The following is a 27,892-nucleotide window of genomic DNA, read 5'->3' as shown; positions in this document are numbered from 1 at the left end:
TTTGGTTGATTATAAGGGTGTTTTAGGTCATGTGGCCTCAGAAACAAGATTCCTGCTGTTGTTTTCTCTCTTTTAATCACTATTCTGCTTTTAGTGGTTTTAAAATACAATTTACGGCTACCTTAAGTAAAAATATTGAAGGAAACTGGTTTTATTTTTGCACATTCGTTCACTTTTGAACAGTGACATCTAGGCATTGGACGATTCAATTTTTCAAGGTTCTGTAAAACAGTTCCTAAGGTATTTGTAAGAGTTTTTTTTATTTACTTTTTTTAGGACAACAGTATCTTAAGCAGAAAATTTTATCTAAAGATGCCGTTTTAAATTGTAAAGAAATCTGTGTTTTTGAAACTAATGAAGACAGCAGAAGTCAATTATTCATTTGCATTATTTAGCCGGACATGTTTACTGTTCCGAAATATTATAAATCTTTCAAAAAATAAAATACATTGTTGGGAAAAAAAAGGTTTTGTTTTTTACCCAGACATTTAAAAAAGATTATTTTAGAGCAGTAATTACAATACTTTAATACCGTGAAACCGAGATATTTTTATCCAAGGTTATCATACCATCAAGAATCTTATACCGGTGCAGCAGTCGATTCTGTTCCCTTCTGGAATTCCAGTTGCCCCTCTACGAAGCGTGTACACTAACAGAGTATGCAGACACATCTAAACCCAACTGGGTGTACAGAAAGCAAAGTGGTTCTGAAAGTACATATTTTTACAAACTTTACTATGAAAAGAACTAACATAACTGCAGGCCTATGCGCAATATTAAACTAGGGTGCATAAACTCAGACATTAGAAAAAAAGCTGAGAATACAAACAAGAACCACAGAAAATATGTAATGGGAGTGTTAGATTAATTTTATTACGCTACTTTGGCTTTGCAAGACATGAAATCATTGCCAACACTTTTGTCTATTTTCGCTTTCCGTACACTCAGTTGTGTTGTGGTTGTGTCTGCATTCTCTGTTAGTGGACATGCTTCGTAGAGGTGTAACTGAAATTCCAGAAGGGAACAGAATCAACTGCTACACCGGTCAATGCCAAGTGACATCTTCTTTATAATGTTTATCAAGCTACTTTGAATATTGGGTCTGAAATATCATGCAAGTATGATTTCTAAACAAAATTAGCACCAGTGTTGGGGAAAGTTACTTTTGAAAGTAATCCATTACAATAATGAGTTACTCCTAAAAAAAAAAAAAAAAAGTAACTAGTTGTGTTACTTATTTATTTTTTATGGAAAGTAATGCATTACGTTACATTTGAGTTGCTTTTTCATACCTGCCTGAGGCTTTATCTTGAACTTGCAGGGCATTTCACTGTCTAACCTTCATTTACCCTTAATAAAAAACTAATAAAAAAAACTAGAATAATGTTACCTTCTGAGAACTCCCTGACGCGATACATACCGTATATACAGTTCAATGAAAGTTGAATGCAATGTGTTTGCTACTTATTTTTGTCTTATTAGTTCAGTAAAATCTCTGTCCATTGAGACTATAATCCCTTTTTTTCTATGTGTTTAAAGTAATCAGAATACTGCCATCACAGAAATGTAAGGCTCTGCCATCTTGGATTCTGTCCGTTCCCGCGGGGAGCTCATTTTCTCATTGAGTGTGATTCAACGTTATTACACAAATTTGAATTCAGCAAATTATAAGTAACTTGATGTTACTTAAATGTTATCACTTAATTTTTTAAGTAATGTGTAACTTGTTATATGGAGACGTAATAGTATTACGTAACTCACGTTACTTGTAATGCGTTACCCCAATACTGATTAGCACTATTTATTTTACTTTGAACAATGTCGTGTTTCGATAGTCATTGGTTGCTAATGTGAATTCACTATTTGAGCAGTTCCAGCGTTATGGATGTGACATTTGCAGTAAAAATTCAAAACATAAACTCGCATAGAAGGTATATGTTAACATTATATTGAAACTTTTGTTTATATTTTCCAGAACAACTGACCACAAAATTAAGAGACCCGAAAAATATCAATCTGTAAACATGTTTTGTACTTTAAATGAGGGAAATAAAGATGCCTCACGGATGTGACAAAGTCTGCGAGTTTACAATATACAACATACTTTGTAGAAATTCTGTGAATTAAACTGCACAACCTAAAAGACATGATGCTAATCAACAGGATAAGAGTTGGCTCTCTATAGAACTACCATGATTGGTTTTATTTAATTTAATATTTTCACATTTATGAGGAAAAAATGTCGTTATGGATGTGACAGATGTGAAATTTCCACTTGTGTGACTTTGGTAAATTAAATATAATAGTTTGAAAAAATTGACAGAGACATTTTTGAGTATTGTTAAAGTACTGTAAAATACTTGCTTACCCAAAAAACCCAGAAACAGTTTCTGTATTTTGGGTGAAAACTTCATTTTTTTCACGGCGAGGTTGACATTTGCATGGAATTGCTCATTTACATTTTGCAAAGAAGGCTTTTCTGAAATTATACTATTAATGAAAAGTCTGAATGTGCAAATGTAAAACCGACTTTGTCTCAATAGAACAAATTATTTGGATTAAGAACAACATTGCAGCCTTTTAGCGCTTCAAAGGGTTTATTATTGACTGATTCAGCTCATCAGCCTGTAAATAGAGGTTTCATGGCAGGGTTTGATAACTACTGATCTAAACTGACTGTATGATCACAGTTTTCCGTATGTGTGTTTTGATAAGAGAGTGTGTGTTAAATAGATAACACAAAAATGAGTTTGTTTATTCTATTAAACACAAAAGATGATATTTTGAACTTGAAAGCTGAAAGCATGTAACCATTGACTTCCATAGTAGGAAAAACAAATAAAATGGAATTCAATGGTTACAGGTCTAACATTTTTTAGACATATTTCTTTTTTCGTTAGAAGGAAAACTCTTTAAAACAAGTAAATATCTTTAATTTTTGGGTAAACTATAAATCTGATGCCTCTTAAAAGTTTAGCTGTCGTTTTAAGAAGCTGCTAGTGTGTTTGAGTCGCAAAATAGTTTTTTTTTTTCACAGCAAATTGGGGAAGGGGGATGGAAAATATTGTCTTTGCATGAAAAATATATACATTCATTTTTAATACCGTGGAATATATGGATCAAAGATGAGCTCTCCTGTTTTGATATTCACAATAAATTATTTTTTACATATTTAAAATGTTTTTAAATACATTTCATGCCACTAAAGTGTCTTAACATCATTTAAAATCTCTTTTGTGAAATAAAATAGCAAATAATGCTCCATCATCAGAGAGAGTGACATTAGCACACACAGCTGTCTGTCTGTTTATCTGTCTATCTATGTTTAGTTTTTTTTCTGACCTAGACTTATTATGATGTAAATATGTGAGTGAACGTACTACATTTCCTATTTGAAATTATTTGCTTTTGACATAGAGACTTAGCTTAATGTATGTCTGAAAATATTTTTTGGTGTGTAAACTATTTTTGTCCTAAATGCAAACATAATAATAATTTTTTATAAATAATAATTTTTAAAAATCAATTATGAAAATAAATTTATTACATGTACTTACATTTATTTACATTACACCAATAAATTACATTTATTTGAATGTTTAAAGCTCCATTTCTGTGATAACAGTTCATGCTTTGCTCTTATACACAAACATATTGATGTTATGTTGATGAGTATTTTCTAACTCTATATAAACCTTATATAATTATGCCATCAGGAGTGATTTTTGTTTATGCGCAGCATTAGAGTTCGATTATTTAGTTATCATGGAAACATGTTTATTGTAAGACATGTTTATTTCCTTGTCCTAATATCCATCTCACATTTTAAACCAAACATTGTACAGCATCTCATATGGATGTCACGTTTGGCATCTATTGTAAATATTACTTAAAAAAGAAAAATAAACATCCATCATTTCATTTAAACACATGCAGTTAGAAATACTGTAGTACATTTTTATTTAAAGGCCCCGTGACATTAAAATGAAGGTTTTTATTTTTTTGTAGGTGTTAAGGCTGATTTATACTTCTGCGTCAAGCGCACGCGTATGCTACAGCGCGGCCTACACGCAGACGCATAGCCCTCGCCGTGGCTATCGGCGTCGCTGACGTGCACCTCTCAAATAATGTAACTACACGTCGCAGTGACACATAGCACAAGCTCTGGGATTGGTCAGCTTGGTAGCGCTGATGAGTGTGGGCGGGACTGAGAGTCGCGCGAGCCCGATGGAGCGATTGTTTACAAGTGTTGAGTCCCGTGAAGGAGCTCTGGGGTCCGTTCTTCGTACGTGGATTACTCAGTTAGCTGGATTTGGATATTGACGATTTGACACGATCCAGGATTGTTTCGTTCTTCAAAGCTGATCCGAGAGTTGTTGTCATAGCAACAGTTCTGCTAGCATAAACCTGATCGGGAGCAGGCTCAATTTATATAAACAGGATTAGATCGGCTCAGTTCAAGCAAATATAATACAGAAAGTATGTTCCGAATTCTGATATTTTCTTACAGTAGTAGTTATATACACTTGGAAAAAGAGTAAATATTTTTTAAACTATGTATATAAAGTTATAGTTATTAATAAAATAAATAAAGTTATATATATTAATAAAACTTATGCAATGTGCATCCTCGAAATGAAAGTACAAAGACTGCCACCTGATGGTGCAAAGAGAAAACTTATTGATATGAACTTTTTAGATCGCTTAGTACAAATTGTGTATAATAAACATGCACAATATGTGACCTTTTTTTAAAGCAATAATACATTTATGCAGAAATGAACATGTATTGATAGTTAATATGCCAGTGATTTGATGCTTCACAAAAGTTGCAGACGCCTTTACCAATTTTAAAATTATTTTGTAAACCAGTTATTCTTTACACAGCTTAAAAAAACGGCTACTATAATAAAGAAAATCTTTTCTAAATGTAGAACTAAATACACTGATTTACATTGAAATACATGATGAATACTCTTGACACATGAAAGTGTAAAGCCTGCAGCTCACAACAAATGTTGAAGGTTATTGCGTGTATTTAACAAACCGTTTACTGCTGATTTGTTGTAATTTTGCTCACATGGATAATTGAATATTAATCAGATGATGTCATTACGCTGCTGTGCCATCAGCCAATCGTTGCATTGCTGATCATGATTTTGAGGATCGATAGATCTGTCCTTCACAACACACACAGCGATCTCAGATCAGTTCATCCAGACATTCTAATCTGATTCGCAAACTTGTTTGAAGAACCAAATTAGCGAGAGATCAGTTATCAAGATGAAAAGATCCAGGATCTGCCAAATTATCTTAGATCATTTAAGCGAGGTACGAAGAACAGACCCCTGGATGGAAAGTTTTGTTTTGTTTGTACCTCTTCATCAAAGTTGTTGCACGTCCGACAGTTTCTGCCTCAAAATAAGCAAGTTTGAACCACTTGTACATTAAGGTAGCGTTCAGAAAAAAACAAAACACCAGCGAAGAAACTCAACACAGAGGAACTTAAACGGCTCACTGCCAACTAGCGTTTCGGATGTGTTATTGCAGAGCAACAGAAACAGCATGCAGCAGTTTGAATGCACAGCTGCGCGGGTTGCATGCGCCATGGGTCACGCCGATCACTTGACGCTGAAGCATAAACCAGGATTTAGTATAGGTGTGTTAGTTTTAAAGATATTTATATGCTGGTATGCTCCAAAACAATAACAACATTTGCCTTTTAAAACACAAAAACATCCAAAGTTTGCAGTTTGTCACATCTGCCTAAATGGAACAACGATTTTATTTGAAATCACCTCATACTTTGGTATCTCCTCAAATCCTCTGACCAATCAAATGCTCTCCAGTGCCTGCAGGCCCCGCCCCCTTCAAGACTCTTTTTGATGCGCTTGAACTCAACCGCTCCCACTGGCAGAGCTGTGATAAGAACAAAATGCTATTGGCTGTTTTTATAAAAGGGGAGGGGCTACTATACCACACCCTCTCAATGTTTCAGTTGAGATTACATTATATGTAAATTTTTTTTAAATATATTTTTGTTATTATAATTTTTGCAGACAGAAAATAGCTGATTTCAGCACTGAATAGGACCTTAAAAATGTTGTCTGATGTATGTAATAATATGTTTATGAAGTCAAGGTCAGTGTTTTGCTAGTCTGCATTGCACTGATCCAGATGATTAGATTTTAATAACACCGTTTACACCTGTGCAGCTGTAATTGGAGGTTTACAGACGTTATGTAATTGTTGGTGCGAACGCCAAGAAAAGCAGCATTTTGCAATCTCTCCCGTCTCGGAGCTTTAGCCTTCGGGACAGATGAACCGCAAGGGAGAAATGTCCACCCCCACAAGACCTAGAAATAGTCAGGGGATACGGTTTATTGGTTACTGGAGCTATGTATGGGTTACGTTTTAGTCTTTATTTTGCAGACCACACTAACCAAACTCAAAGTTCAGTCTTTTGAATTATTTTAAATCAACTGAGCTGCTAATATTTCCAGATTTCTGTACCACACGAGTTCTATGCATGTGTTTTCACGACCCATTTTATGTGTTTGTAACCCCAGATTTGACTACATTCCTGTAAAGCCACACACTTTCCGTCTTGTAAATGCCTGGTGTTGTGCTCTGGTCCTCTTGTGTCAAAGCCTGCAGGGTCCAATACCGGATTTAACACTTTTTTTTTTTCTTTGTGGTTTGTTTTAACTCTTGGTTGAACATCTCCGCATGTGCTGCTGTATTATCCTGTGGGATTGCGTTTGCCAGGCGGGGTGGTTGCGTTTTCAATTATTTGATCAAAGTTGGAGTTTTTGTGAAAGATGCTCCACTGGTGTGGTCAGTGATTGGCTTTACTGGGGTGAAATGGAAGAAAACAGTTTGTTTGTGTAACTTTTTTTTTATAACTTTATAGGTTTTACTCTATTGAACAGATGTCCCAGTTTTCTTAGGCCATGATCACACTGTTGTGTTGTCGTTTAAAAACATATTTTTCCTGTCCGCGCTGAGACTGCGTTTTTAGAAAATGAAAATTAGTCTTTTTGAAAACGCCGTCCAAATTGTACGCATCCACTTCATATAAATTTTAAGTAATGAAAAAAAAAAAAAATCAATTATCCATATATATAGTAGTCAACATTTGAAGTGGAGCAAAAAATGGTATCAAAATTATACAAGACAAGAATAGGTGTTGTTCAATCTGCTTGTTAAGTCATGACGCATGGAATACTGGTTCCAGGTCCAAGCCACTACTCATTTGGCCATTGGATATTAGGCATGGATTTATATTGCAATCGTGATTTTCGAAAGTATTACAGGACTTTGTAAACATTTATTATTATCATTAGTTGAGCTTCATTTTGTAAATGAATATTTTTATCCATTTCTCAGTGAATGAATTTTGGTGCATTTAAACAAAACAGATTTATTAAACAGATACATTTATTTAAATAATATTTTACGCACCAAACATATTTAGAAATATAGGTATAATACATTTAGATTCAAGCTAAATATTGCAAAAATAGTTACAACCTACAAAATTTCAACAAAAGTTTTCTATTTTTTTTGCTTCGTTTTTTTTTTCTCTTTTTTTATTTGTATTTAATATTTCTATATAATATATACATTTGTACTCCTACTAAGGTGTACTCATTTATGTTGAGCACTGTATATTTACGATCAAAAGTTTGCTGTTTGTTTAAATACTTATTGAAAATGAGCTGAAACAACACAATTCCTGAATCTTTTTGGGACAACTCAAAGCAAAGCAGCTTAACATGGTTCTAATAAAATGTAAGAACTTTAACTTAATTTTATTTGGTTAGCAAGGAAATATTTTATAATTTCATAAAATATTTTATATATTTTTTGAATTGCAAGCACAATAAAATTACTAATATTAATAATAAATAAAATTACTAAAATTCACGAACAAACAAAATATTAATAAACCTTTAACAGTGAATAAATGGTTATAATAAAATAATCCTACAAATTATTTTAGCAATCATTTTTATTATTAGATTTAGTATTTTTTTTTTAATAAACAACATTTAGCACAATATGAATTAAAATAAATTATGCAAGATCTAAAATGTATTTTATTTCTTTTAGTTAACAAGAAAATGGTTCTCATTTTTATTTAGTTAACGTGATGTGAAGCAAAGTAAAAAAGAAAAAACATAAGACAAAAAAAACCCACAACAGATTTGCTAAGACTTTAAAATGAATACAATTACAGTATTGTTGTTTTTAATAATAATCAAATAACACTGGGAGAGGGTGTGTATATATGTGACAAGCATAATAATGCTAATTAATCGTAATATTTCTTTAATGGTATTTTTTACTTTTGTCTTGCATTTTTTATATATATATCTAAATAATTCTTATGTAAATACAATTTAGCCTAATATCATGTTAAAGACTTAAACAAATTCACTAAATTGCACAGTATTAAGACCAGGTTTGTTTCGACATTTGAGCATCTTAAGCATCTAAAATAGTTTAGTAAATCCTGTCTTAACTAATCTCAAATTGATAAGAACTTTCATATGTTATACGCCTCTCTTTATCTCTAGTCAGGCTTGAGAAATCAGTGTGTGTTTGTTCTTTCAGAGAAACTTTAAACCAGTTCTGTCAGTCTGATGATCCCATCCGTGACTTTAATGTCCACTGATGTGTGTGTGTGTGTGTGTGTGTGTGTGTGTGTGTGTGTGTGTGTGTGTGTGTGTGTGTGTGTGTGTGTGTGTGTGTGTGTGTGTGTGTGTGTGTGTGTGTGTGTGTGTGTGTGTGTGTGTGTGTGTGTGTGTGTGTGTGTGTGTGTTTCAGTCTCTCACAGTCAGATCACTCGCCTCTACAGCCGCTTTCACAGTTTGGACAAAGGAGAAAACGGAGGACTCAGGTACAAAAAACACACACAAGTTGAGTAATAATGTACTTTACCAGTGTGATGTTGCAACACCTTTGGCTGGTGAGGAATCAAGTATTACACAAGCAGCTCAGTTATGTCTTTACGGTCGATTTTAATTAAAATCCATCGTATGAACTTTTTTTTGCGCTCTGCTAAACATTCACACCAGCCTCAGGTTCTCTGAGTTAATATGTTAAGTAATGACTAGCCCAATGTTTAAGTTTTAACTATGAGGAAAGAGTTTTTTCCTGTTACACTGTTAAAAATAGTACTTTTATTGGTAATATCCCTTGTTTAAGAGCTCAGAGACTGTTATAAAGTTTTGTCAGAGTGGTTTGCGTAATGTCCTCTGTGTCTCCTTGCTGCTGGAGTGACCTCTGGACACGTCATGATTATTATCGATGAAAGGTTGTTATAAGGAAGATGAAAAAGTAATGAAAACCTTTAGGCCACAGAGATGGTGGTTAATGTTTACTGGTAAATGTGGCAGCAGTGTTTCAATGTGCGCTGTTGTATTGATGGGCTTTGGTAGAAAAAAAAATATATATATGTGTGTGTGTGTGTGTGTGTATGTATGTATATATATATATTTGATTTTAATTTAAGTGAAAAGATTACATATAAACTACACTTTTTTTTTTTTTTTTTTGACCCAAGATTCTACCAATAATTTTTTTTGGTCTTATGTTGCATGGCTATATTTTTAGCAATGAATGTTAAAGATCATTTTCTGTCAATATTTTATGTACTGTAAACATAACTTTTAAGTTTAGTAGTAATATGCATTGCTAAGAAAGAACTTAAAGGGATAGTTCACCCTTTAGGTAGCACCAAAGTTATGAGCACTGGTGCTACCAAGAAAAAAGGTTCATTTTGAGCCCTGTATTGGACTGTCACTCTTTAAATGGCTTTAGAAGATTTTATTTATGAAGCAAACTCACTTAAAGAAAGATTCAGCAAAGTTTCACCATGAAATTTTTTACAAATTTTTATTGGATCTAATTTATCTTGATTATTTGTTCATGGCTATCATTGCATTTCTATTTAACAAGTTGCTTTTGCCATGAAAATAGCCTTCATTGTAGAGGTGTGAACCTATGGTCTCACGGTTCGGTTACGAATATCATGCAATCGATTGAGTTCAAATCGATATTTCTGTGCATCACGGTGCATTGACGATGCTTTCCATACACAGTGTTGTATTTTGGTGGGTGGCTATAACAAGCTGCCTTTATAAACACACACGGACACACAGCATCACACTGTGTCTCATTCACACATGAACACAAACATATACTGCACCAAACAAACACACACAACACGAGCGCTTGCTTGCTTGCTCGGGAGCGATATTGTGAGACTGCCCACTCCTGTTAAAATTACACCAGAGTTACCGACCGCTCCCGTGCTTTATTCGGAAATTTATTCCCGCGCTGCATGAAATCTGGTCGGGTCCCGCGACAGTGCACAGGTGCAGCCACGGGAATGCATACAGCAGAGAGGAAAACAGAGGGGAGGAAAAGTCACGCCAGCAGCTGAGAGAAAGTCACGCCAGCAGTGTCTTTTTTTAATGACATTGTATAACAATATTGAATATTTTTACAGTACTGTGACCGTTGAGTTTAGGGTTAGGGTGGGGGTAGGCAATAAAAAAATACAATTTATTGGGTACTTTAATAGATAGCATTAACGGTTGGATTTAAGTTTAAGACGTTAATAAAATTCAATAAATGGTAAATTAAAAAAATAATATAAATAATTATCGGTAACTTCCGGCCGCAACCATATCCAGTCTAGCAACAACCAAAATATCTGATATGATATATAAAAATGTAGATGTTTAAGAAAATATTGGTAAAAAAAATGAAATAGCATAGTCGCGTAATATTATTAGACATTACTAAGATATCAACCCAATTTGTAAAAAGAAATCTAAAAGTGTATATAAAAATATCATTAAAATATTCACCTTACTAACCCAAAAATGGGAAAAGTTGTTTATTGTACACTGAAAAAAAATGCTGAGATCCACACAATTCCTTCATGTTGTCCAAACACAGATTGGTCAAGTTAACGTAATTGTTTTTACAAATGTAAATGGATTGAACATAAAACAATTAAGTTGTCTCCAAAACCCTTAAGAATTGTGTTATTTCACCATATTTTCAGTAAGTAGTTTGAACAAGCAACAATAGTCTTATTTTTTAGGTGAAACCTCAACTGCAACATGAAAAGGGATACTTGTAAAGTATTTTGTGCGATTCTTGTAAAAGTGATCTCGCTCTGTTTACCATTATACACTGAGTGCAGTCACAGAGTGTTCTTTCTTATAAAAGGTTGTTTTTAATGACAACATCCTCTGTGGTGTAAAACCACCTGACATGATGGTTAGTTCAACAAACATATTCAGCGATGTGGTTAGTTAGGAATATTTTTTAATACTGTGATGTTGGCCTGCTGTATTTGTTATTACCCCAAACATCCGTCAGACCGAGATTAGAGAGAGTTTCTCTTGTGTTTGGACAATAAATAGTGTCAGATATCTGTGTGTGCGTGTGTGTGTGTGTGTGTTGTGAGTCTAGAAGTAATCAGAAACTACACAACTTTCTTTGTCCCCAAGAAGGTTAATCTCCAAATTGATCCTGCATTTTCATTATTATAATGGGATTATGGGTCTAATTACACTGCCTCCGCAATAATCACTTCATTATTACTCATAACAGCGTTTACTAGATGAACAATAAAAGGTTCTACGTCAAGGCATCCTTTTAACAAGCACTGCTTTCTCAGAATTAGGGATGGGCATTACTGAGAGGCACAGCTTTATTGCATGTTACTTTATTCAATGTCAATCCAAGAGCACACACAGAGAGACCGAGGGAGACTGAAACACATTCAGTGGTGATACAACCCTGGTCGAGGGAGTCAAGGAAGTTGCATAAATCATGCAACGGAAAAAATGCCGAAAAACTGAAAAGTTATTTAAGGAAACCCACGGAGTTGGGTTTGTTAATTGTTTTTTTAATTCATTTTTATTTATTTAGTTTGTTTATCGAAGCCGTTATCTTAGAAAGGATCCATGATAAAATATTAAACATAATAATGTCCACTAACTAAATCCCAAATAAAACTAAATACAAAACCCCACTGGACGCAACATGCTCAAAGAAAGACTGAGAACAAGCAAAACAAGTCAAGTGTTTTAACAGGTGATGTGTGTCTGGATAAACTGCTCGAAAATGAACGGCACTTCTGTTGCTCTAAAAATAAGTTCAGTTTTTGGTCAAATACATGGACAAACACAACTGTTGAAGTTGGGTCAGAAAATAAATCATAAATTGGTCTCACTTTATTTTAAGGTAAATTTTTTGCTATTAACAAACTTTTAACTATGACTTTTGCCTCAGTTCTTATCATAACCTTTATTTTCATTAATTAATGTTGACAATGGTGAATTAATACTGTAATAAATCTATTGTTGGTAATAGTAAATACATCAGTGGAACATTATATAGTGTTACCAAAAAACATGTTTGCATGAATGAAGGTCAACGCACAACAGTAACCCTTTAAGTAATAATTCTCACTATTATTATTTTCCTATTACTAAGATACTTTTTGTTTATTAATACTTAAAGTACATATTCAAATCAATTCAGCTTTATTTGTATAGCGCTTTTACAATGTAGATTGTGTCAAAGCAGCTTTACATAAATGGTCATAGTAACTGGATCAGGGTAGTTCAGTTTTTAGTGTTTAAGTTCAGTTCAGTTTAGCTCAGTTCAGTGTGGTTTGAAGTCATTATTGAGAGTCCAAACACTGAAGAGCAAATCCATCGATGAGTAGCTTTTCAGATCCTGAACCATGCAAGCCAGTGGCGACAGCGGAGAGGGAAAAAACTTCACCAATAGGAGAGTGAACCAGACTCTGTTCGGCACAACCATTTTAATTTCTCCGCTGGCCAAAAGTCTTGTGCAGAGCTGCAGTCTCAGCAGTGGAGGCTGGAAGCTGGCCTCAGCGAAGACTCGTCTGTCCCTGGAGCTTCACTGGAATCAGTCTCATGCTCTCCACTCCCCCATGACCAACAGCGATCATATTCATGATCTTATTCTACACATATAATCCTACCCAATAGCTAAACCAAACTACTACCTCTCATTTGTATCTTTAATCTTCACCAGCACATGTAAGCTCTGTTAAAAGTAATTCCATCATTCTGAGTTCATAATAGTCCATAAGGTGATGATAATAGTTACGCTTAAGGATTAGATGTGTATAATAAGATCATGAATATGTACTTTAAGTATTAATAAACAACCAGTATCTTAGTAGTAGGAAAATAATAATAGTGAGAATTATTACTTAAAGGGTTACTGTTGTGCGTTGACCTTCATTCATGTAAACATGTTTTTGGTAACACTATATAATGTTCCACTGATGTATTTATTATTACCAACAATAGATTTATTACAGTATTAATTCCCCATTGTCAACATTAATTAATGAAAATAAAGGTTATAATTCATCAGTTCTTGTTAACTCAGTGTGTTTACTAACTGTATATGCATTAACAAGCATAACTATGCTATAATAAATGCAATGGATGTTTGGTTCATTTTTAGCTCATGTTATAATTAAATACATTGACTAATAGAACATTATTGGGAAGTGTGAGCCATTTTTATAAGAAGAACACTTGTTTTTGTTACTTTTTGAGAAATGTGATCTTTCATGCTATTTAGATACAGAAAATATGAATGAATGTTTTCTGGATGCAACAATGTTACATTAGACTTGAATAGTATTGAGATGTTTTGTACTCATTTTATTTGACTTATCTAAAACGTAGACCATAACCTCTCTTTCTATTCAACCTTTATTTGGTGTGGCAAATGTTACGTGTTTTACCAAAGTATTTCCAATGTTTGCATTAAATACTGTGGAACATACGAAAACAAAATAGTAGTAGTGAGTTTAAAAAAAGTAATAATTGTTTTTAAAATAATAATACAATAATAATAATAAACTCTGTTTCTCTCTCTTTCTCTCAGCCGTGAAGACTTCCAGAGGATTCCTGAGTTGGCTATAAATCCTCTCGGTGATCGGATAATTAATGCCTTCTTCCCAGAGGGGTGAGAACATCTTAAAGATAACAGATCTGTTGGTTTTTATTGCACCACTGTACAGAATGCAGTGTGTATGCTGCATTTATCTTGTACATGAAGATTAGATTTATTCTATTTTTTGTCTGCTTGTACCATTGTAGTAATGGTGGAAGCATCTTACAATACTTTATTAACTGAAGTATTGCGAGACCAAACACTGATGGCGATGGCTTGCAGCCAAGAAATCACTTGAAAATTTTTTAGGTTTTTTTGGACTTAAAGTACGGTTCATTCCTTTCGGCATAACAGTAGTTTTTTATATTATGTGCTGAGCCTTGGTTTTGTGTCACTAATGCTAATTTTTGTGGGGTCCGTGGTTTATAAGAAGTTCTGAGTTTAGTTTGTTTACTGTTCACCTTGTCACAGACATTTTGTTATTTTTGTTATTTATAATATCTTTCCCCTTGGTCTGTGTGGCCTTCAGATTATGATGAATTGTGCTGTCTCTATTAATATTAATATTAATATTGCTACATTGTTCTGCAATGCAGAGGTATTCTGTTTTTTGTGATTGTTTTAGAAATTCCAATTCAATTGCCTCTGGGAGAAATGGTTAGCATTAATAAAAGATAGAAAATGGTCAAACTGTACATGCAGGTGTGTTTACAGTATACATAAAAATAAGAGTAATAACAAAAAAAATCAGGTGGCAACATCGAGCTGCCTAACAAGTTGTTTTTAATGTCTAAAAATTAATAGAAGTAAATAAGACCTGAAGTCTTTGTTGTGTCTGCTCGTATGTGACCAATAAGGTCAATATGTACATTTATTCATTCATTCATTTTCTTTTTGCTTAGTTCCACTTAGTCTCCACAGCGGAATGAATTGATATCTTATCCAGCATATGTTTTATGCAGCAGATGCCCTTCCAGCTGCAACCCATCACTGGGAATCACCCATACACTCTTGCATTCACACACATGCACTACTGCCAATGTAGTTTATGCAATTGACCTATATCACATGTCTTTGGACTGTGTGGGAAATCTCAGCAGGAAACTCACGCAAACATCGGGAGAACATGTAAACTCCACACAGAAATGCCAACTGACCCAGCCGAGGCTTGAACCAGCAACCTTCTTGCTGTGAAGCGATCGTGCTACCCACTGCGCCACCATGCTGTCCTACATACATTTATTTATAGCATAAATAAATACATAAAAAACATTGCATACCTAAGGTATCAAGAGCAATGTTGGGTGAAATTAGTTACAAAGTAATTAGATTACTTTTTGGCAGAAAACGCTAAGTAAGGGATTACTTTATGGGTGGTTTCACACCTAGACTTTTGTTTCAGAACCTGTCGCGTTTGCCCAGTTGGCGCGGTTCGTTTGGCATATGTGAAACCAGGATCCGCGCCAAATCAATCCCTCAGAGATCGCCTGAATGAGGTGGTCTCGGCTCGATTGAAAAGAACTCTGGAGCTGATCGATTGCGGTGAGAAAGCAATACGATCCGAGCGCGGTTATATCACAGTGTTTTATGGATATATAATAGGCATACGGCTATATGAAGAGAGAATTATGAGTAGGGCCGGAAGTTTCAGGAGTCTCCCGGATGCCCGCAAACGACTGATAATCTCCCGGTAATCGCGAGTCTCCCTCCCAGGTCCTCAAATATGTCGCGCACCCTTCTCACCCCTCCCCACCGCATCCCTCCTAACTCTTCAGATACGTTGCGCGCACCCTGTCAAACACCACCAAACCACCACCTCTCCTGACAGCTGAGCGGGACTCTGCAAAATAAACCCTGACACTCTGACCAATGTGAGGAGAGTTTACTCACACGTGACTTGTTATAGCTTTTTTGGTCCAATTAGAAACTGCGCCGTGTGAAACCGAGAGCAAAGAGCAACAATGTAACCATTTTAATCCCTGTTTCGGAACAACTGAATCGATTCACGGGTGTGAAAGCACCCTGCATTTTCAGGTAATTTAATTAGTTATTTATAATTGTACTTGTTTAAATATTATACATAAATTCAACAGTTTGGGATCAATCAATTAGGACAAGTAGAGTATTTGATAAGGTAGATTGAACATGTTTGAGAAACCTTGAACTATGAGTTAGAAATGTATGTGGATATATGATATGCATGAAATATTGTGTCATTGCTTTGAAATATTTTGTTTTAATAAATATTACGTTTATCATTCTTAAAGTTTTACATTTTAAAATGAAGCTAAAAGGTACTGTTTGGCTCTGATTTAAGTTGTCATAAAGTTTAATTTCTATTGTCTATCCAGTGTTGAGTTTTATATAGTGCATTTATGCATTTTATTTTTATTTTTTTGTGTTGAGTCAAGTAATTAAATAACTTGATGAGTAACTGAGTTACTTTTTAAACATAGTAATTAAAAATGCAATTTAAATACAAATTTAATGATGTAATTAAACCCAGCACTAATTACAAATAGTAATATTAGTAATTAGAAACAACTTACCCCACACTGATCACGAGCAATTGAGGATATTTAAATGCTCTCAATGTTTTTTTGTTTGTTTGTTTTCATAGCTCTATATGCGTATATGATAAATTAAAATACATACCTTGTAATTAATATGATTTCAATGTTTAAATTTAAAATAATTGTGTGACAGAATGTGATTTAAATATACTGTCACAATGCATCAAATTCTTATTTGTCTGGATTTCTTAGAAGGACATTTTCTGAATCAGTTTATTAGTGTTTGTATGGCTTTTTTGCTGTGATTACGTCACTGTATTATACAACATGTTTTTAACTTCTGCAAACTATATCAACACTGATGGAAAACGCACTGTATGTGGGTGGTGTCACATGGCCTACTGGTTTCCTCAGGATTTTTTTTGGATCTTGTGTCACTTTCTTGTGGGAATATCAGTAAAAAAAACACTGTAAAGCATTCTGTCTAGGCCTCAAGCACTAGTCTGGAGCAGCACTGTAGAAAAGCCACAGGTCAATTTCTGGAATATTATGCAATAATGGAAAAGTCCATTCCAGATGCTAAATGTTGGAGATCTTTATATACGGTTGAAGGCAAAATTATTAGCCCTCTTGTAAAAAGTTGTATACTATTTTTCAAATATTTCCCAAGTGCTGTTTAATGGCGCTAGGAAAATTACATAGTAGTTTCTAGGACTTAAAGACCTGGGGCCTCATGTATCAACGCTGCGTACGCACAAAAACTTTGCGTACGCCAGGTTTCACGCTCAGAATTGCTCAGGTTTGGATTTACTAATGATGAACTGAATGTGGGAATGTGCGCAGCTCCACGCCAGCTTTATGGCTGGCGTACGCACATTTTTTGTGCGTGTCTGTTTTATTTCCAATGGCAACTCCTATAGTTGTGTTAAATTGCACTCTACAAAGTGTCTTCTCAGCTGTGTGAGACGGGTTCATCCGCATGTCTAGTATATAAGATTTCCGTACCATATAGTTGACCATCCAAACATTAAAGCGCAATTTGCAGCGGTCGCCGGTTTTCCCAATGTAATCGGAGCGATCTACCGCACACACATTGCTATTAAGGCACCATCTGAGGATGATCTGGCATAAGTGAATCAGAAACATTTCCATTCAATAAATATGCTAATTAAATTTGATGCACAGGCTTATTAATGATTCCTACTTGTCTTTCTCATGATAAAGAGTATATAGGCAAAGTCTGATATGTAGCAGGGAAAATAAAGAGTAAGTTCATCAGCCGCTGGATTCGAACGTGTCAAAACATGTTGCCATGGGTTTAACGAGCTACGCCACTTAGGCTGTTAAAGACACTACAAAGTTTTACACCTATAGATCTCACTATTTCTTTTTTAATCCACTCAGTGCGATGTTCAGACCCAACTGTGTTAACCGCATCAGCTAAACTCTCCCACTCTATTTTTTTCTTTTGTTGTTAATTCCAGAGGACAAACTTGGAAATAAAACAGTTTTTCTCCGGTCTACCTCCGAAAGCAGCACCTCCAATTCACATTCTGTTCAAAGTTTCTCTTTTGGCTTGCTTTTGCCGTTGCTTTTTCATTGGGTTTTGCCAAAGTAGAGTCATTAGCATATTCATACGGGGGCGGAGGCAGGGAGGGGTTTTGCGCTCGTGCATGTTGCGCTCAGTTTCACGTTCATTCAGATGTACAAACAGAATATGCGTGAGATTCGGCGTACGCAATGTTTCATACGTCTGAATTTTTTTCTGCGTACGCACATTTACAGCTTTGTGCGTACGCAATGTTTTAGTATGATTTCCACGCAAGTCTTCGTACATGAGGCCCCAGGGCTTTACATTAGCACTCGCCAAATGCGGGTAGATTTCAGCGGTGCCGGGTAAGACAGACACTCCCACTAGCCACTTTGGCTGGTTGAAAATAATTTTCCCAGATAATAATTTTTAAAAGCAGGATTCGACAATAAGGATGGTCCAATATGCATGCACAGGCTTAGAATTAAGAAGCAACACGACTGACAAAAATAATTGCGTTCCCTACTTCTTGCGAGCAAAGCAGGTGAATACCGAATGAGAGGATAATCACTCGCGCTTACAGCTGAGGTGATGCACGCGACTGTTTATAACGCGTGCGCACTCCCATTTCCTTTCGTGAAGCAACTGTGTCTAGAAACACAACTGATGCGATCGATTCTCTTTCAAATAGACTGGACAAAAAGTTATGAACATGCACCCACAGTCTTGCTGCTTTCAAAATTTCCAGAGTTGACTTATTGTAAACAGTGCCAGTTGCTTTTGTTTTTAAAGTAGTTTAAGGTAAATATAAGCCCCCTTAGGATCTTTTTTTTTTTGATTGGCTACAGATCAAACCACTGTTGTCCAATGACTTGCTTGCTTAACCAGATTAACGTTATTAAGTCTCTGAATTGCGATTTAGGCAATAATTTTCTGAAAATGCACAACAGCAGCTTGTTGTACGTTCATTTGATGTCATGGAAATTCAGCCTATTAATCAGTGAAAGTAAGGGAATTTGGTAGTTTGGCCCTGCATTGGTAGGCCACTATTGTGGATCAGCCGACATTTTAATAAGCTGTGTGTTTGTGTCTCAGTGAGGATCAGGTGAACTTCAGAGGCTTCATGAGGACTCTGGCTCATTTCCGGCCTGTGGAGGACAATGAGAAGAACAAAGACCTGACAGGAGAGCCGCTCAACAGCAGAACCAACAAACTGCTCTGTGAGTTCAGCACAAACAGCTCTTCTATTGATGCGCAGTGTTTGTTTAAGCAGTCAAACACGCATGCTTTGATCAAAAGGCAATGGAGGTTCAACTTTTTAAAATCCTATACAGTTGATGTCAAAATTATTATCCCCCCTGTGAAATGTTAATCTTTCATATATTTCCCAAGTGCTGTTTAAAGTAGAAAAGACATTTTCAAACATAAATTTTAATAACTTATTTGTTTTGTCCTTGGATTGATGACCGTATTTAGTATTATGCTAGTTATTTTGCAAAATGCTAGTATTATTTGTTTACAGTGTCATTTGAAGGCTTAACTAAGGTAATAATTTTGTATAGTTTATTTAATTTATATATTTATATATTGTTTTTCTGGGCACTTAAAGCGCTTTACACATTGTGGGGAATCTCCTCATCCACCACCATTGTGCAGCATCCACCTGGATGATGCGACGGCAGCCATATTGCGCTAGACTGCACACCACACACCAGCTGATTGGTGGAGAGGAGAAAGAGAAATTAAGCCAATAGAGTGGAGGAACTATGACGTCAATCTGTATGCAAAAACCTGGAAGCAAGTTAGCATTTTAGCAATTTCGGTTCCCTCTCCCCAAAGTCAATGGGTTTTTTCAATGGGATTTCAGTTAAATCGCTTAAATAAAGTTTGTGGCTGACAAAAACTCAAGATACTTTCACGTTTTATTCTACGACATAAAACACACCCTCTTGATTTTTTAAAAAATCGGTTATACTTCTTTAAAAGTCTGTTGCTATCAAGTGGCTAAATGGGACTACAGGCTGTGTCGGAGACATTACATGTCATCGAGCTGCGCTGGTCTGGAATGCAGCCCACTTGCGTTGAGAGGGTGCTCGCTGCAGAGCCATTTGAGCAGAGCTGAGCTCCAGCGAGGGGGAGCATGAGCTCTCGCTCTGCCTCCTGTAAGCTGTTTTAATGCGTACACCAACCCCACCCCTAACCCTACCCCCAGTGACATCACTCGTAGAAGAAGTGCAAAAAAGGTGGAGCTCAAGCTTAAGCTCCCCCTCGCTGGAGCTCAGCTCGCCCAAATGGCTCTGCAGCGAGCACCACTTGCTTGTGTTGGGCATTTGGATTTGTCTGTGATTTATTTTCATGAATATTATTTCATAGTTTGTAGTATTTTTCTAATTGGGAATTCAGATTGTGTGTAGATAATTCTTTCACTTGTAAACACCGTCAAGACAGATTCATTTGTTGATCATTAACATTAATTAAACAATCTTATGAAATACTGCTCACCAGTGCAGCCTGTCTTTTTCCTGCTCTCAGTAAACGTGTAAATAAACATGTAAAAAATCTATTTAAAAATAAAAGTTTAAAAATAATATAATAAACAAAGAGATTAACTCTTTGTCATGGAGCATATTTCAAAAAATAATCTTGAAAAGTTGTGTGTAGCAGGGCGGTGCTGACGTCACAGGCAAGCGCCCTGAAGGCACTGTAGTTCATTTATAGCCTAATGTTAGCTTTTCAGTTCTTGCGTTTGCATTTAAGATACAAAAGTGCTCAAAGTTGTATTATTCGTGTGAGGATTATCTGGTTGGACAAAACATGCAAGTGTAATGAACAGTGTTTGAACACAGAGCTTATTATTTGCAATCTTCGAAAAGCCTAAAGCCTAACTCCACTCTTTTTCAAAGGACATCCTGGGATTTTTAACGACCTTAGAGTCAGGATCTCGGTTTAACGTCTCATCCTAAAGACGGCCCTCACTGAGTGGTAGTCCCTATCAATATACTGGAGCATTATGACCCACACAGATAGCAGGTTGAGTGCCCCCTGCTGGCCTCACTAACACCACTTCTGACAGCAAACTAGTTTTTTTCATGTGGTCTCCCATCCAGGTACTGACCGGGCTCAGCCCTGTTTAGTTTCAGTGGGCGACCATGTGAGTTGCAGAGAGCTAGCTGCCAGCTAGTGTAGGGTTAATATGCAAGTCACTGAACAACAATGGCATGTTCTGTAGATAATTAAAGAAAAAGGTTTTTCCTAAAGGGGGTTAATAATATAGACTTTAAAAATTAGTTTAAAAAATGTGAAAACTGCTTTTAGCCAAACTTAAACAAATAATTTTTGTTTATTTAATTATTTTTTTTAAATAATTTTTTAGAAGGAAAAAAATGAGTTAATGTAAACGAATAGCTTGCTCTGGTAAACATCACCTTGGAAAATTAAATAAATAAATTATAGTCTTCTTAAATTGTTATTTATTATTATTCTTTATTTATTTATTTTTTAATTTTTTTTATCTCACTACCTGACCAGCTTCCAAGAACCAGAATGTTTCTTTCCAGCATTTAAAAGTAGGAAGAATGTCGTTTCCAGAAAGGAATCTTGAACTAATGTGTATCTTAAATTAGTGTTTCTAATGCCCCATCTGTTTTAGTTCAGCCTCATTTGATCTCCACTTTGGAAACCTTTTTTCTGCTGCCAGGCCTTGCAGTTTGTTAGTCAAGTGTACTGCTAGCATGAAATCTGTGATTTCAATCAAAGGTTTGTTTTTCTCCTGTTTCTTTCATAGTTGCATTCCGGTTATATGACCTCGACAGAGATGACAAGATCTCCAGAGATGAGCTGCTCCAGGTAAGAGAGTCAGCTTCAATCAGGAGAAACAAACAACTCCTCTGTACCATCTGAACAATAAAGCTCTGACTCTGTTCAACACCTGAAACCAGATTCACGTCACTTCAGAGGGATTACATAGGACTGTTTTTATATTCAGAGAACATTCGGGAACATGCCTGCACTTCACCATCAAAAGATGTGTTTAAGGGCGTACTCACACTATGTACAGTTGCCTTGAACCGGCTCCCCTGGCTCCCGTCTCCCCTGATGCCCCGCACTCACATGCATTCAAGCCTGAGCATGCTTACGTCATCGATGATGTGTTGTTCAGTTTAAGAAGCGCTCTCGCTCGGCACAGTGGAGATTTCTTTAGATATATAATTTTAGGGGTTTGGGATGCAGTGAGAGTCAAATATTTAGCTGAACAGATCTGCCACCTTTGACGCTCATAAACAATCATAAAGTCCTCGTGCTGCAGGTATTAGGAGGTTTGCTGAAGGTGCAGCTGTCGTACAGTGAGGGGTTTGCGTCTTTAATAATCTGACAGTTTGTGTTCATTGAACAGTAAAAAAAATTAATAAATCAATATCAAATGGTCTCTTAAAAGTCACGTCTCGCTGTCAGTATCTGACTCAGTCACACTTTGCACTCACACTACAAGCGCAAGAGTTTTGTTCCCAAGTGAACTGTGCTCTGGCACACCTCTTCCAACCAACGGCCTAGTGAACCATGCCTGATTCAGAGCACTCACACGTCTCAAACGATCTGGGAAATGGGCCTGGGCATGGTTCGGATAGCATAGTGTGAGTGCACCCTAAGAAACAAGCCAAATTTATAAAATGCATGTTTGTTAAAGGCGACATGGTGGCTCAGTGGTTAGCACTGTCGCCTCGCAGCAAGAAAGTCGATGGTTCGAGTCCCGGCTGAGTCAGTTGGCATTTTTGTGTGGAGTTTGCATGTTCTCTCTGTGTTTGTGTGGGTTTCCTCCAGGTGCTCCAGTCCAAAGACATGCAGTATGAATGTTTCCCAGTACTGGGCTGCAGTTGGAAGGGCATCCTCTGTGTAAAACATGTGCTGTATAAGTTGGCGGTTCATTCCGCTGTGGCGACCCCTGATGAATAAAGAGACTAAGCTGAAGGAAAATAAATTAATAAATGATTGAAGGAAAATGAATGAATGTTTGTTGTCACTGTCACATTGTTTGCAATTCTATCTGATTTTTTAAATATTTATTTAATCATTTGGATTAGTTTAATGCATCTTAATTTTTTAAAATTAAATTAATAATAAAAAAACTGACCCCAAACTTTTGACCAGTAGTGTAGATCAGTGGCTTAGTTTATTAAATGTATTTAATGTGCATGTTGAATATAGTAGATGTTTGTTGATAAGAGGTGCTTTTGACCTCTTCTTTATCTGTTCTTTGTCTGTAGCAAATCTTTTTAAACGCAGCACATATATTAGACTTACCCTGGAGTTTGTTCACCCTCCGCCTATGACTTCAGGACATCCTGAGTTCCAATTCCAGCTCGACAACATTTCCCGTCCCTACCTCTCTCTTCCACTTCGCTTACTGTCTGAAATACTGTCCTGCCCTCTTAATAAAGGCAAAAAGGCCAAAAACAAATCCAAAAAATATATATATTTCTAGTGTTAATTTAGTGAAAAGCTGAGAAATATTTAACAAAATTTTGAATATTCATTTTAGAAATACAGTGTAAGAAATTAATAACAATGTTAATGTAACTGTTCTTTATTATTATTATTATAAAAAGGTACTGTGCCAAAAAAGAAAATGAATGAATGAATGATTAGTAAAATTATTAGCATATATATTAGCAGGGGTTTGGTGTAAATTTTTGGGGGTCTTTCAACAAATTTGTCTCATGCTAAATGCCTTTTGAAAATGCAACTTCAATCTGCTATTCAACCTCTAGAGGACACTAGAGAACAATGTAAAACTGCACAAGACTCAAGCATGTGTGTTGTTTATTCAGGTGCTGAGGATGATGGTAGGAGTGAACATTTCAGATGAGCAGTTGGGAAGCATCGCAGACAGAACAATCCAGGAGGCAGACACTAATGGAGACATGTGCATCTCCTTCAACGAGTTCACCAAGGTAAATCCTGGAGGAATGAAGGCATTCGAGGTATTTGAGTTGAGCTTAAAGGCACAGTTCACCATTGAACTTTTGGAAATGTTACATTAAATATGCTTTTTATGCATTATTTTTATAATAGAAATAGGAAGGAACAGTGAATATAGCCAGGTTCAAAATTCATATTTAAGTGAAAGGGTTTTACAGATTTTTTAACTTAAGTCAAAAAATACAAACATAATCTAGAAAGAAATCACAATTTTACAACAAGGTTAAAATTATAAAATTATGCATTAGTTAGTATTAACAAATAAAGTAGATTTTTAAAAGTAGAGTTTTCTCATTTTTAACATTTTTTTTTTCTGATCCATTTATTAATTTATGTATATATAAAATGAATGTTTTTTTTAAATAATGGTTCTTCAGAAATAGGCAGATGCACTATAAGGTTATATTTGACCATTTTTCCATATTTCTGTTTTAAAGAGCAGATCATATGGTATTTTATAGTGCCCTAATATTGTGTCACAGTCTCTTAAAACAGGTTTAAATGCATCTAAGGTTTTTGTTTACGAAAACATTGTACTGTTCTTAGAATATGTATGTAATATTGAAAATAACTTTGCAATGAATTCAATACAGTTCATTTGAAATCAGTTCAGGGCTTACGGTCTGTAAACTCCTCCCCCTTCTGTAAGCCAACCCTGGTCTGATTGGTCAGCTGGCCAAGCCTGCTTTGATTGGTCTTTTTCCACATCTAATCCATGCTGGGTCAGTTGAGTACTTTTTGAGATTTTCACAGCATCAGTTAAGACAATGTTAGCACCTGTCAGCTTTAATTGTGGGGAAAACTTTATAATTTTGAGCTTTTGTCAGCTAATTTTAGCTTCCGGGTCTAAAATGATTTTTGGGGCGGGATCAAAATCGGCGATGTAGCACAGAACTGCAAGTGCAAAGATGATGTGTCGGTTTTTCATTATTATTCATAGCTGAGTTTTCTTATCCTATGAGAAGAGCCGGCTTCTTAAATATTCATGACTGCACATGCTTTCCGAAGGCAAGGTAGACCTGCCAGTGCCAAGCTGAGACACGGACCCACAGCACACAGCTGTTTATGAAGGGTCGTATGTGTTTGTTTCCATGATCCACAGGGTTTGTTGTATGTTTTTCCTTGCGATGCTGTCAGGGCCGATACAGCAAAGCTGTTTGTATGCAGCAAGCATTTTTGTCGGGAGAGCAGTATGAGAATTGAAGAATGGCGGACGTTTTCTTTTATCAGGAGTTTGTTTACATTTAGACATGTCGCGGTGCTGCTGTGTTTGCTTAAATTAATTTTTTTACAGGGCTTATGGTTAAAATAGACAGGGCAAGAGACCTGCTGCACTGAGTCTGCATTCAGACCTATGATTCAGACCCGGGGATTGAAGGGAGAAGTCCTCATTTATAGTGTTTATATGAACACGATTATCTTTTATAATGATATAAATTGTGGTTTTATGTATATGAAATTACAATTAACAAATGTAGCGGGACATTAAATTACTGTTTATTTCTTTGCATTTTAACTTTGTAAATGAAAATCATGCGTCTCCTCACGGTTTGTGACTCATTTTGTGAGTCGACTGACAACAGTTGTTCGCTCCCCTCCTTCTACCCTGCTGGCCACGCCCACTCCTGCCCTTAGCTCGCGGAGCTCAACGCCCATTATGATGCATCTTTTGAAAAAATTCTGAGGTAGACCTGAACCGAAAGTGGGGGGTGTCATGACCCTTTAATAAAGGGACTAAGCTGAAAAGAAAATGAATGACTAAAATAAGCATTTTGTTTTTCCAACGTGGATTATTCAGAGTAAACAACAAAATCATAAGTCCAAGGAACTCAAAAAATAAGTTTCAAAAATTCACTTGCTTTTTGAGTGCCTTGGGCTTACAGTATGATTTTGTTGTTCATCTTTATGAATCCCTTATCCAAAGAGCACCGACACATGAAGCACTTTTTGTTTGATTTTTGGATTTAAATATATGACAACTTTATAATATAAAAATATAACAACCCATTAAAATGTTTCATAGACTCTTTCATTTGAGTGAAAATATCTTTATTACACACTTTTTTTGATTAACAACTTTGCAGACTGTTTATATTGTAGGACAGCTACGTTACAATTAATAAATAAGATGTTTTTTTTTTTTTTTACTTTTAAAGGGGTCGTTCACCTAATAAAAATTAAATGTATTTACTTTTATACTCCCTCAAGTGGTTTAAAACCTTTGAATTTCTTCTGTTGAACCATTTGTCTAAGTCAAGTTGTAACTATTGACTTCCATGGTATTTGTTTTTCCTACTGTGGAAGTCGATGGTTACAGGTTTTCAGCTTTCTTCAAAATATCTTCCATTGTGTTCAACAAAAGAAAGAAACTAGTGAAGAGGAAGTAAATGATGATATTTTAATTTTTGCGTGAATTATCCTTTTAAATACCCAAATAGTATGTTCCTTAACCTGAAACAACACATTATGAAAATCCAAATGGCACAAAATCATGTCCAGGGCATGCAAAAACAATGTTTTGCTATAAAACGGTGCGTAACACACTATATATTTATTTTTCTTGTCCTCAGGTATTGGAAAAAGTGGATGTCGAACAAAAGATGAGCATCCGTTTCCTTCACTGAAGACCAAACACATTCTGAACTCTGATTGGAGCCCGTCTGTGACATCATAGATAAGACACGCCCCCTGGTTCTCCTCTGTGTGAGCTGATTCGCCTTCGATCAACATTTGCTCCAGTCATCTGTCACTCTTGAGTTGCTGGTGCACTAGACGGACGCAACGTCCAGGTGCCTTCAATACTCTTATAAATGACAATTCTCTATTTATTATTAACAGTTTCAAAGCTTTCCAAATGGCTGAATCTTGTCGTTTAAATTGACACTGACAGAATCCTTTTGTCATGATTTCATCACAATCTCTGAGGCCAAATCTGATGTTCCCTTTTCACCCATGAAAATATTTAACTTATGCCACATTCACTCAAAAATACCTCATCATTCTTCTTTTATTTCCTCATAAGGGCGGACACTTTTTTTTTCTGTCTCGTAATAAATAATGATTTGTAAGTCATCGCTTGGGAGGGAGTGAAATACAGATGAATCCACTACATAAGACACATTCAATAGGGTTTTCTCTTTAAATGTCTTATAAACTGTGAACTAGATCAGCTTCAGTGCTTCCCACAGGTTTTAAATATACTTGTGGTGGTAGCCGTATTGAAAAACTTTTTACCCACATCACATTAATAGTTATCTACAGTTGAAGTCCGAATTATTAGCCTCCCTTTAATTTTTTTTTTTATTTTAAATATTTCCCAAATGATTTTTAACAGAGCAAGGACATTTTTTTTCTTTTGGGGAAAGTTTTGTTTGTTTTATTTCGGCTAAAATAAAAGCCTTTAATTTAAAAAAAAAAAAAAACATTTTAAAGTAAAAAATATTAACCTCTTTAAGCTATATATTTGTTCAATAGTCTACAGAATAAACCATTGTTATACAATAACTTGCCTAATTACCCTAACCTGCCTAGTTAAACTAATTAACCTAATTAAGCCTTAAATGTCACTTTAAGCTGTACAGAAGTGTCATGTAAAATATCTAGTAAAATATTATTTACTGTCATCATGTCAAATATAAAATAAATCCGTTATAAGAAATGACTTATTAAAACTGGTAAGTTAAGAAATGTGTTGGAAAAAATCTCTCTGTTAAACAGAAATTGGGGAAAAAATAAACAAGGGGTCTATTAATTCAGAGGCACTAATAATTCTGACTTCAACTGTATGTGCGACCAACAAAACATAACTCAATTGTTAACAATATTTTAATTTATTAAGAAACTGTTATACACTGTTTCTTTTCAATGGGTTGACATTAGAAAAAAAAGTCAGTCCACT

The 27,892-nt window shown here is 35.4% G+C and overlaps 1 protein-coding gene across 1 annotated transcript in view; it reads left to right on the top strand.

Annotated features, from left to right (window-relative positions):
* chp1 (calcineurin-like EF-hand protein 1) overlaps positions 1–27,400 on the top strand; it is a 27,819-nt gene extending 419 nt beyond the window's left edge. The window contains 6 exon segments of the mRNA NM_199715.1: positions 8,833–8,905; positions 13,966–14,046; positions 19,114–19,238; positions 21,803–21,864; positions 23,844–23,966; positions 26,565–27,400. Coding sequence (NP_956009.1) covers positions 8,833–8,905; positions 13,966–14,046; positions 19,114–19,238; positions 21,803–21,864; positions 23,844–23,966; positions 26,565–26,618 — 518 coding nt within the window. The 3' untranslated portion in view covers positions 26,619–27,400.
* The last annotated feature ends 492 nt before the right edge of the window (positions 27,401–27,892 follow it).

Source organism: Danio rerio, chromosome 13 (assembly GCF_052040795.2).
Source record: "Danio rerio strain M-AB ecotype USA chromosome 13, GRCz13ab, whole genome shotgun sequence".
NCBI classification, from domain to species: Eukaryota; Metazoa; Chordata; class Actinopteri; order Cypriniformes; family Danionidae; genus Danio; species Danio rerio.
Note: the sequence above shows the minus strand (reverse complement) of the source record. Positions and strands in the feature narration are given on the sequence as shown.